The sequence below is a fragment of the Argentina silus genome (assembly GCF_951799395.1).
Source record: "Argentina silus genome assembly, chromosome: 14".
Taxonomy (NCBI): Eukaryota; Metazoa; Chordata; class Actinopteri; order Argentiniformes; family Argentinidae; genus Argentina; species Argentina silus.
Window position 1 is genome coordinate 7,289,300 of NC_139668.1, and position 12,316 is coordinate 7,301,615.

At 44.2% G+C, this 12,316-nt stretch overlaps 1 protein-coding gene across 2 annotated transcripts; it reads left to right on the top strand.

Moving 5' to 3' along the window:
- Positions 1–563: 563 nt before the first annotated feature.
- LOC310815207 (serine/threonine-protein kinase Sgk1) lies at positions 564–12,258 on the top strand. 2 transcript variants are annotated; one of them, XM_083684903.1, is made up of 13 exons: positions 564–844; positions 6,057–6,132; positions 7,146–7,212; positions 7,343–7,386; positions 7,503–7,560; positions 7,678–7,761; positions 8,028–8,159; positions 8,386–8,498; positions 8,698–8,821; positions 8,987–9,082; positions 9,274–9,429; positions 9,560–9,649; positions 9,784–12,258. In XM_083684903.1, exons 1-13 carry the CDS (start codon positions 817–819, stop codon positions 9,949–9,951), a joined length of 1,236 nt encoding a protein of 411 aa, XP_083541029.1. In that variant the 5' UTR covers positions 564–816; the 3' UTR covers positions 9,952–12,258. The 2 variants fall into 2 exon arrangements, with proteins under 2 accessions (XP_083541029.1, XP_083541028.1); XM_083684902.1 differs by lacking the exon at positions 564–844 and adding an exon at positions 5,266–5,445.
- Positions 12,259–12,316: the final 58 nt, after the last annotated feature.

Here is a 12,316-nt window from a genome sequence, read left to right on the forward strand (position 1 = left end):
ATTGAATAGGGTCTGGCCTCATCAATGACCCGGTTGTCTCTCCAATAGGACGACAGTGAATTACCCAACCGGCCCCACAGACCTAGTTCCTGTCCAGCAGCTCCCATTGTCCCCACTGGCCTACAACCCTGGGCAGGCAGGCAGTCAGAGCACTCAGACCTGTCAGTGTTCCTAACACATCATTGTACTTCCATCAGTTCTTCAGAGACCGTAAATGGAGTAGTCGAGGGAGCTTGGGGGCAGCGGGTACATCATTAAAAAGAACATCACCCAATTAAAGGTGGATTCAAAAACCTGTCGTCTGCCTCCCATGGTGCTCAGGTGACTCCTGTATCATAGAGACCGGTTTCCCCCAGGCGGGACTCCCGTGCTCACGAGAACGGTAACCTAACACCTGCTTTTGTCTTGTTTGTGGCTCACAGGTAGATAAAGGAACAGGTGAGATGTGTGTGTGTGGGGGGGGGGGGGGTTGAAAGGGGGTGGGCAGGTGCGTCACTGCTCTTTGGTTTCAGCTCTATGGTTTCATCATTTCAGGGCTGCGATAGAGGAGGAAGAAACAGAGAGAGAGAGAGAGAGAGAGAGAGAGACAGAGATAGAGAGGAGCAAGAGGGAAGTGCGATGAGGGAAATGATTTGCCGGTCTGGTGAATTGTAGAGTCTGCTTCAAGCGGTGCTGCAGTGAGAAAGGAGCATATTACGGAAGGAGAGGAGCCGGAGACAATCTTACTTACACACAAAGCAGTTAAGATATCTTACTTCAGACACACACACACACACACACACGCACTGTACAAACGGCAAACAGGTGCAAGAGGACATGAAGACCGGCAAGAAATCCTTCATAGGTAGGAATTTCAATTTCTTGTGTGTGAGATGTACTGTAACAAGGTTACCTAGCTATGCATATCCCAAGTAGGGTCCACTCTTGTTTGTGGTCCAGCTCAGTCTATTACTACTTTGCATGTTTTGTATTCAAGAGATCTTCCTATTTTCTCCCTTTTCTCAGTCTCTTTCTCTTTCATCTCTCTGCTTCTGTTTCTCTTCCTCGCACACTCTCTCAATAAGCACATATTCCTCCCCTCTGACTTCATATTGTCTCTCTCTCTCACTTCTTTTCCATCTCTAGCTGCTTGAATGTTTGTTTCCATATTGCCTACTCACCTCTTTCTTTCCCTCTCTTTGCTATTATCTCTTTGCTTCTCTTTTTCATTGCACACAACTATTTGATGATTGGATCAGAGGCAAAATGTCATATCACCTATCGTCTATCCCAGCTTTACCTATCACACCTGACATAATCCAGTTTATTCTGTAATATCCGACCCATAAGCCTCCATCTTCATCTTGTAGTTCTCTCTGTGTTTTATCTTTCCCCTGAGTGGGCGGCAGCAATCACTTCACTCTGACACTATGACCTCTGCACGCTGATCTCAGACAGGCGATACGTACAGCTATGGTTACATCAAGACCTAAACATACGGTACCAGCTCCATGTATGGAGACACAGGAAGGAATTCAAGCATAACATGAACTATCTCAAGTCACAACACTACCCCATTGACTCAGTGATGGTTGTAAACATGAGCAGTGTAGAGGTTTGAACAGGAAAGGTTGTTCTGTGTTATAATCCTCACTGTGTCTCCTGTGAGTTTCACTGAACCGTGATGAGATCAGTAATGCTGAAGCAGGAACCCACTGGAGCATGAAAAGCCTTTTATAGAGTCACCTGGCTGCAGCTCTGGAGCCGTATCTAAGAGAACAGACTCTACAGGGAATGGAGATGTTCCCATTACACAAAGGTTATCATTATTAATCAAAGTCTAACCCTACCAAGATTAAAGATGATCTTAACTGGTTATGTTGTCAGTAGTCAAGTCGAAACAGCATAACGTAGGAGTATTCATATTCAAGTAAGAAGTACTTGTAGCATTTTCAGTTTGCTTGGACACAAAGTAACAGTTCAGATGGCGCTGCTAATACAATATGTATAGAGGTGCCAGAACCATTACAGAAACTCTTTTCCAGAGTGAGATCACAAAGCTTTTATTCAATTGGCGCAGCTGACTCAAGGCCATACATCCATATCCCAGCTGAGGTTGTAGTCATCTCTTTATTGGATATTGGAGTAGGAAATAAGGAGGCTAACACTACTGTGTGTGTGTGTGTGTGTGTGCGTGTGTGTGTGTATGTGTATTTGATGAGCTAAGCCCTCCTACTCACCGAGGCCTAAAGCAGCACTGCAGTGTGTCATGGACCCCACCTCCAGTCCTCCTGTCTCAATAGGTCTCTGACTAAGGCCAACGTGCCTTGAGCAAGGACAGAATGAGCATAGATAGATGGGTACTGACGGGGGAAGAAGAGGGTATGGAAAGGAGGGCTAGAGGACAAGGCTCCCTAAGAAAATGGGGAAGAAAAGCAACTGAGAAACTGAAGGGAGAGATGATGAGATGGGGGAGGGGGAGGGGGAGGGGGAGGGAATGGAGCTGAGGTGGCTGTGTGGGCGGGAAGTCAATGCTGTGAACACCTCTCTGAGTCAGTCAGAATGACAGCTCACCCCCACCCCCACCCCACACCCCACACGCATACACACGCACACACACGCACACTCCCACGCATGCACGCGCACGCACACACGCACGCACACACACACACACACGCACACACACTTCCTTGGAGCCCCAACCCCCCCCCGGTGCATGACGCCCACCACCAGCACCACCAGCTGCAGCAGCAGCAGGTTAGTCAGGTGGGGGCCTGGGCCAGGGTAAGTCATCTCTCCACTGCCTTCCCAACCAAGCAAGGCAGATGGGGACCTGACCCAGCGACACACTGCCTTCCAATGCAAATACTCAACCCCGGCACCCATATTAGCTCAGCGGCGATAACCATAGCCAAGGCAACGCACAGTAATAACAAGACAGGCAGGATAATAATAGATGGCACCATATCAGAGACATTTAGAAGCACTGCTCTGCTTGCAGGGGTCCCTCAGTGACTCATGGGTACTTTTCACCAACGGAAGTGCCGTCTGTACCACCTGTCTGTTTGGCATCGATCAGACAATCAGAGGCACGGGACTTTTTGTAAGGCTAATTATACCCGTTAACACTGTAATGTGGTAACTCTGGCACGGAGGTGCAGTTTTGAAGACAGAGCATCTGTCACTGTGTGAAACACAGGAAGGCGCGTTGTTACGAGCGGTAGATTCAGTGCTACTGATTTACCACAGGCCTTGTCGAATAAAAGAGGAGATGAAGGTAGTGAATATTTTATTCATCACAAAGGGTGAAGGAATAGGATCGGGTTTCTGCTACACTTGGATAGGAGTTCCCTTGTACATGCTATTTGTGTTGTTCTGATGGTTTGTGTGTAAGCTACACTCTAGGGACCATTATTCTGGCAATATGATTTATGACAGAAGGGCAGGGTCTACAAATATTTTTGATTACACGTCACACACATACTGAGGGGGATATTCCGGTTCTGCTGGAGTTTCTGCTTGAGCAAACCTCATAATAAACCATGCTAAATAATAAAGATAAAGATAGATGCCACTGTACAAGGGGAATTCCCTCGTGATTCTAAGCGTGTTGCAGTAATAAATGCTCTGATATAACGTTTTAATGATATCAAACAGTAGCACATGATATAAAAGGGTGACGTGTACTAGTGTATGAGGTCAGGGTATATTCTCCCATATTCTACCTCTCCTAACGGGTGTCAGTGTCATGCAACCCGATCAGGTCGTGTAAATAGATCTTGCCAAGGGCTGTATGCTATGATAGCCTGACAGAGCACGGTGAGCCATTGGCTCTCTTTACCAATGCCAATACGTTTCCTCTGTCCTTGCCTCCCTCTGGCCTGCCAACATACTTCCTCTTGGTAAAAACTACCTTTCTGTCACACTCAGTGACATTCAGCGTGGGATTCTTCTTCGAAGTTTGCATGACTGTCACATGCCACTGAGCAAGCAGAACATTGGGAGTTCCCGTGACAGTTCTCTGTTTTGTTTTTGCTGTTTGTTTTCAGTTTGTTTGTCCGGTTTGTCAAGTACCTGCTGTTTCCCTTTACCAGGGAGGGACAAGCCATATGATCAGTGCAGCACATATAAGGAAAGTAAGGGAAGCACTTAATCTAAATGGCTTCCTAACCCATAAATCAAAAAATACATCAAAGTGTTAAAGATGTCGGCCTACTCTTTTCTGGGAAGCAGCCAAGTGACTAGATAATGGAAACTATTCCCTTTGCGACTCTCTTTGTCTCTCTCTCTCTCTTTCTCTCTCTCTCTCTCTCTCTCTCTCTCTCTCTCTCTCTCTGTACCCCCTCTTCCCATCGTAGTCCCATATCTATACCAACTATCATTAACCCTATGGGTGTTAAGCTGTCGTGCCGTAGAGATAGCGACGTTATGACACACTTATATAACTGACAGGGTTAGTGGAACACATATGTGGCGGCTGCCTTCTGGATAGATCATTGGGCTTAAGGGAGCATGATGTCATTTATAACATGAGATTGCATAATGGCAACCACGCCAAGCGAGCCACATCATAACCTTGACCTGTCACAGGCTTCTGTGCAGGGGCCCAGGAACAGGGCCTTGTGTCACAAAGATGGACGATGAACATTTTGTATGCATCATTTCTTCTATGCTGCGCATGCATGCATGGCAGAAATAGTGGAAGATAAAGCATCATTTTGTTGGCTTACGTTTTCCTCGCAATGTACATTTCACGGCAATGACTTGCTGATGTATAATGCATACAAGAAGCTGAAATGTTTTAATCATGAAATGCATTTCCTCATCCTCATAAAAGAATCAGAAAGTCATTGGTGAAAGTGGCCTGTATTGAGTGTATTTATTTATGTGGCCAATAGCAGAAGCATGAATGAATACCTGTGATTATACCCATGGCATTGTCGTTATGAATGATCAATGAGGGCCATTACTCTGTTTGGTCCTGAGGAGAAAACCGGCAGCTGTATCTTTCCATTGATAAGGAGGGAGGGGAAGTGGGGGAGTGGTTCCGAGCAATCTTTTCCACCTATGCGGTGAACTCTACTCGTCATCCCCCGCCTCCTGCAGGCAGGATGGAGAGCTGCGGAATCCCGTGACATCACTCCTCCTCCCATAGTTGCCTTGGTAACACAAGTGATGTCAGTGTTTTGCCTCCTGAACCACGTGCTCCGTATATAATAACTGGCTGCGTCGCGCAGGGGACAGCAGCAGTTAGAGCCGAGCGTTTCCTATGCGCTCTCTGCTCACGCGAAGTGGGGCAAATTGGAATTAGAACAACCAGCGTATGTTATATAAAAGCTTTTTGTTTTTAGATACTTTTTTGGTGCTTGTTGGATACTATATTTTATTTCCTCACAATGGCTGTGACCGAGGCTGGATGTGATTTGAGTTATTGCAAGATGCGGGGAATTGTATCCGTTCTCACTGGTAAGCATCTTATCATTTTAGTTAAGAGTTCAGTCCTTATACTAAGGAGTGAGCATAGGCATGGTGTTGTTGTTATTACTGTAATATAAAATGCGCTGTACTTTGGTATGAATGGAAATGAATGGAAATTCATAGTCCATGGTTCCGACAGAGACTGAAAACCTGCGCTAATTTTCTTATTGATTAAATCAAGTGGTTCTCTCATCTTATCTTATGTTGTGATGACTGTCAATAGTAATCATTTCACGTTGTTCATGACTGAATGCGGAGCGGGTTTAAAAAAAAAAGAGTAGGCTATGATATATAGGCCTATAGGTTTCGTAACGCATGAGCTTGTGTACATTACGCACAAAGCGGTTTAGCGGAATCCTATCCAACAGCATATGTTGGGGCACTTAAAAAATTCCAATGCAGCTGTATTTTTTTCACAGTTGTAGGTTATAATGGGTCGGTTATTGCTGATATTGTATATTGTATTGTTCTGTTCACCTGTGAAATGCATGTCTACCAGGTATCCTTCGCCCCTGTGCCGCACTTGTAGTCCAGTGCAGTGTTTACTATCGGTGACAATTGGCTCTCTGCTGACGTAAATGCCTGTTTTCGAATTGCAGCTTTCATCAAGGAGAGGAAAATGGGACTGAACGACTTCATCCAGAGGCTGGTGTCAAACCCTCAAATCTGTCAACAGTAAGTAAACAGCACATATGTGGCCAAAGAAAGAAAGGCTACGAATATACCCACTTTACATTAATTGTCATTCGCAAATATGACAGTTTGGATTTAAATTACCTGCATACACATATATATATATGTATTGACTATTGCGCACAAGGCCTACTTGACTATTTTTGTGCGTCAATGCATCTACGTCCATTGAGTGCAATCCAATCAGCCCCGCGTAACTGTCCCTGGGTTTGGCCGTACATTCAGTGTACCGTGTAATCTGGTGTAATCAACTCAAGAATAGGTATTTCATGTCAAGCGCGTTCCCGTCACAGGCTGTCCAGTGGATAAGCACCTTTTCTACAAATCCCCTCTGTCCCCTAGTCGGGGACGGGGATAACGCGATAATTCAATTAAGCGCGCACCACACGATATTGTGTGTTCTCTCTAAATTCCCCAGCATTCAGGTCGGGGTCTGGTGGTAGATTCCTTAGCCCCTCGTCTGTCCTCTCCAGATGCTATTGCCGTCTTAAGGGGGCTGCTCGTAGAAGACTGTCCCAGACATGTCTGAGTCACCTGCTTAGAAACTCCTGTCCATCTGGCAGGTGCTTTAGGCTACCTACAGAGGGTCAACAGCCTATTTGTCTTAATTAAAACAGTAAGAAAATAGCTTTTTTTATGCTGTTCTCAGACCCATATGAACCTGTCTGCATCTCTTACAGGGCCACTCACACAGCATAATGATGACGTGTTACATTGTGTTACTAAACACTGTTCACCTCAATCAACAACCCACACACATTGCAATGTCAAACCTTCGAAATATATAAATAGCAAATAATGTCATGTAGGCTACATTAATAATCACAATACTAGCAACCCAAATATTACTGTTGTAATGAATCCGGTCTGGGAATTATGATGTTGTTTTATATTGGAGTCACTTATTCCCATGGAGTGGGATGACATGAAGTATCAGTCAAAATGACCCAAGAGAATAATCATCCAATCTAATGCTCTCTCTGTTTATTTCTCAGCTCTGGCTCATTCCTGAAGATTGATGAGAACCTGAACGAGGAGATGGATGATGATGACTTTGGAACGGTAAGCATGCTTGGCTAGTGTAGCAGGCGGACACACTAACTGTAGCCTACCTGTTTGATGTAAGATATTTCATCTGGAGCCTTGATAATTGGGTTCATATCTGACCTCTCTCCTCCTCTTCCTCTCTCAGATGTGCCTGGATATGCCCAGAAGTTCCCTGGCTGAGGAGACTCAGTAAGTAGTCTTAACATCTCTCCTCATATGACTCTGCTTTTCACTCCTCTTTCTCTCTTCGTCAATCTTTTCTCTTTCTATCAATCTCTAACCCCTTTTTTGTGTCTTTCCCCCAGGATCAAACCATGTGATTTTGACTACCTGAAAATCATCGGCAAAGGAAGCTTTGGGAAGGTGAGTGTCTGGCTGATTGTGTGGCTGGTCTCCTGCCTGCTATTAAACCACTCTCACAGTCTTATAGAAAACTCACCGGATGATTCAGAGGTTCATCTGTTGTCTATTTGGTCATAGGTTCTGCTGGCCCGACACAGGGAGAGCAGCAAGTATTACGCTGTCAAGGTTCTACAGAAGAAAATCATCATTAAAAAGAAAGAGGTGAGGCTCACTCCTCTGGTTTTCACTTCATGAATACAATTCAATCATAACCCCAAGCAAATAGCAAGTGTCACACACACACACACACACACACACACACACACACACACACACACACACACACACACACACACACACACACACACACAGACAACAGCAACAACTTAATCAAAACAACCTTTAACCCCTTCAACATTTTTCTTCGTATTGTGTTGATTATGTGATTTTGAGTGGTATGGTCATCTTTCTTTTCCTTCCCCATCCAGCAAAAGCATATCATGGCGGAGCGAAGTGTGTTAATGAAGAATATCAAACACCCTTTCCTGGTGGGACTTCACTATTCCTTCCAGACCACTGACAAGCTCTACTTTGTGCTTGATTATGTCAATGGTGGAGAGGTAAGCCACTACCATACCCTCAAAAAATCACTCACCCTATATATGTTAGATTACGTTTTAGAATATCTTTTTATTTTTCCTGAAGGAACTTTATTTGTAATGTCAGGCACATTCAGTAATATTGAAACAGGATATTTGTACAGTGACACCATATAATCATTTGGTGTTTACAAAATATAGACACTATTTTAAACAAAAAATAACACTCAGGTGGTCTTTTCCCCAGCTGTTCTACCATCTTCAGCGAGAGAGGGTCTTCCTGGAGCCAAGAGCCAGGTTCTATGCTGCAGAGATCGCCAGTGCACTCGGCTACCTCCACTCCCTGCATATTGTTTACAGGTATGAACTAGCATCTTACACTGCCCCCTGGTGGACATTTACAAATAAGACATGTTGAGTTTTAGAGGGAAACATTTCTTTAGACGGGAATATGCACAAAAGGCATAATAAATGCAAGTAGTGAGTACATGTGAGATAGAGTGTGGGGTCACTGTGTTTATTTGGCTTCTAATTCCCCCCCTCTTCTCCTCCCTCACAGAGACCTTAAGCCTGAGAATATCCTGTTAGACTCTACAGGCCACATTGTCCTGACAGACTTTGGCCTCTGCAAAGAGGGCCTGGAGCCCTCTGGAACCACCACAACCTTCTGTGGGACCCCAGAGGTACAGAACACGCACCTTCTGACCCAGTATTTTCCTCATCGCCACTGTGCATGATACACTTAATCACGGAACCCAGAGTCAGACTTTGTGAGACTACACACAGCTGATTGTGGATTTTCCCAGTTTTGAACGTGGGTTTAATGGTGTTTGTCTCCTCCTCCACAGTACTTGGCGCCTGAGGTGCTGCAGAAGCAGGCGTATGACCGCACCGTCGATTGGTGGTGCCTGGGATCGGTACTCTATGAGATGCTCTATGGCCTGGTGAGTAGAAAGGGCTTTCTTCAGCATCTCTTTCTTTGATGATACATATTGAGCAAAACAGCTGGCATCAGTACGTCAATAAGTGCCAGACACAGTACCGGTTTGAGTTACAAGGCAATTCCTGCGGTGTGTCCAAAGTGTGGTGGAGCAGCCTGAACTGATTTTTGCTGTCTCTCTGTCTCCCCCTACAGCCCCCCTTCTATAGTCGCAACACAGCTGAGATGTACAACAACATCCTGCACAAGGCCCTGATATTGAAGCCCAACGTGTCCAACGCAGGCAGGGAACTGTTGGAGGGGCTTCTGCAAAAGGACCGCACCAAGAGGCTGGGAGTGAAAGATGATTTTGTAAGTATACATTGCTAGCACACACACACACACATGCACACAGAATGCTTTCTGCACAACAGAGAGAAATATTTTGGGTTTTATTGGTTCTCCACCAGTGGACTGATGTGGTGTTTTCATTTGACTACAGATGGAGCTCAAGTGCCATGCCTTCTTCTCACCCATCAACTGGGATGACCTGATGGCCAGGAAGATCATACCACCCTTCATTCCCTCAGTGGTACGTACAGTATGTTTACACATCAGAACGATCAGTGTGTGTATGTATCGATTCATACAGTATAGCATAAGTGTATAGTGTGCATGTGAGCTTTGGAGCACCCCTGTAATAACTCTCTCTGGTTGGTTCCACAGAGTGGGCCCACAGACCTCCGCCATTTCGACCCAGAGTTCACCCACCTCCCTGTGACCTCATCCCTGTGCAACACGGACCACCTGTATCTGACCAGCAGCATCAGAGAGGCAGCTGGAGCCTTCCCAGGCTTCTCCTACGGCCCACCCGCTGACCACGCCTTCATGTGAAGGCGCCCACCTCCATCCTCATCAGCTCCGTAGACAAGAGGAGAACAGACAGAGACAGAGACACTGACTGTCTCCGCTTCTGAGAGGGACCACAGAGGAGCAGCCTTGGGGGAGGTTCGCATGGCCTCCTGACAGGATTTCTGACATGCAGCTGATAGACATGAAAAAGGGTTTCCGGATCTTGTGGGATTGCATGAGGTGGGTGTAGATTGCATGGGACTCTAGTCTTCAACACCAATGACCCCCACTACCCCTCTCCAATCCTGAGACGGATGCAAGTTTGGAAACGGGGACAACCGTTTGTACTGGAGGGACATGGGAACATTGCTCTCTAATCGCTGTGGACCGCGGCCACTGCCAGAGAGACGAGTGAAGTGCCTAAAGTTTAAAGGCAGTGTGCGTGAACAGTAGCAACAGAGCTGAGCAAGAGCCAGCTGCATCAAAACAGACTTTTCCCTCTGTTTAGACTTTCGACCATGGCACTAGCTGTAGAGGGCGATGCCTTCATGATATACTGTATCTGCATATGTTAAAGATGTATATGTCTGAGTCACATGGCATTTATTGTTGTTGTTTTTTTTATGTGTGAATGCTCAATTGCACATGAGGAAACAAGGGTCAAGAAAATTAATGCATTGTTTGAAAATCCACTCTCATTGCCCATTGGTCAGACAGCTGCGTATCTGTTCACCCTCAAATCATATCAGAAATAAGTAGGACAAATAGTGAACATGAAATTTCAATGTAATGTAACGGGTCATTTTAAACTACTGGACCAAGTAATGAACCATGGTACTAGATATAACCAGATGCCACTGTTGACCAATTTGTCTTCAAGAACTGAAGATTTTCAAGCAAAGAATGACAATGCATAGAAAACACACAAAATATATTCTATTTTAAAAGCAGTATTGAATGTTATAATCTGACCAAAGCCTGTCGGGTTTCCATGTTCTGGCATTCTTGCCATGCCATTTAGATTAGTCATTACAAACAACAAAATCATATATATTAGCCAGCTCTAAATGTTTAAAACTATTTATACCTCTAATATGAAATGAAGTCCCTGTGTGGAAAAATCATGTCTTTATTTTCTTACCCTTGTTTTTCTTCTAATTCTGTACTATACCTGCACTTTTACACATTTACCCGCCAGAGATTGTGTCGATTTAGAGCCACATCTGCTGTATGTAGATTATATTTTTTATCATAAATCCAGAAAATAAGATATACGGTTTTACCAGCAATAATAGGCCTGCAGTCAAAATAACACATATTATATCAATCATTGTTATTCTTGAGAGTGAATGTGATTGCTGTTTTATGGCAAACACTGAAGAATCCACTAGATTGTTGTTGAACATATATGCATCATGTACAAAGGTCCTACCTAGATGATAGAAAAGAACTGTGAATGTCTTTCATTTTGTAAGGTGTGCCTATCCGGCCATGGAAAGCATGTGAAGAAGATCTGATCCATATGTGTTTGTATTTCTTCCCTGTAATCTTCATGGTCTAGACAAGGACCTAAAAAGCTGTGCTGCAGTAACATCTAAGCTGTGTTGCAGTAACAGCTTAGACAGAAAGTAACCACTGGTGCAGGACTTGAGTTTTGAGACAGTACTACAGCCATTGATGGTCATGGCTCTAAAAAGTAATATCCCTGGCTCTGCAGTAATATCCCTGGTTTGGCAAGAAAGAGTAATGATATTCAATATTACATGGAGAAAAATGCCCTGAATTAGTATCCTGCCAAATTAATGAAATGATTCAATAAGCATGGTCAAAATAAACATTTTAAACATGTTTACAGAGACTAATTGAATTCTAGTTGGCCTTATTAATGCCTTGCATAACAATTTCTGCTCTAAAAGTAATATCACTTTGGTTAATGCTTTGTAAATTGATAAAGGTAGGGCACCCATAAATACTCAAACATACTTATTCCTGCTGAGTTTGTCTGTTCGTCTGAGAGTTTGGTCTGAAAGTTGAATGAGGGAATGTGACATAACACTCTCTCTGGGACGTATTTAACAATCTTTTATCCTAACCTTGTCAAATAATTGTTGTCCTTCCCAATAAAATATAGGCACAAGGCACAAATATAGACACAATGTGTCCATTGATTACAAGGTCTACTGCCTGTCTGCAATACACAAGAGATGACTTTGGCATCATAAACTGAAGGGAAACTTTTGAATGCTGTTAGATCACAATAGTGTTTCATGGTTATTGAGGGTCAATAATCTATATCAAGTATGTCTCCTTGAGATTTGCAGTAAAAAAATAAATAAAAAAAACTACCATCAGAAGCAACACATAACTTGAAGTGCGCTACTTTACATTCAGACACCGTTCCAAGTGG

Coding starts and splice junctions, on each gene's coding strand:
- LOC310815207 (XM_083684902.1), top strand. CDS start 5,376: ATGGCTGTGACCGAGGCTGGATGTGATTTGAGTTATTGCAAGATGCGG. Junction 5,446..6,056: donor AATTGTATCCGTTCTCACTG/GTAAGCATCTTA, acceptor TTCGAATTGCAG/CTTTCATCAAGGAGAGGAAA. Junction 7,561..7,677: donor GCAAAGGAAGCTTTGGGAAG/GTGAGTGTCTGG, acceptor ATTTGGTCATAG/GTTCTGCTGGCCCGACACAG.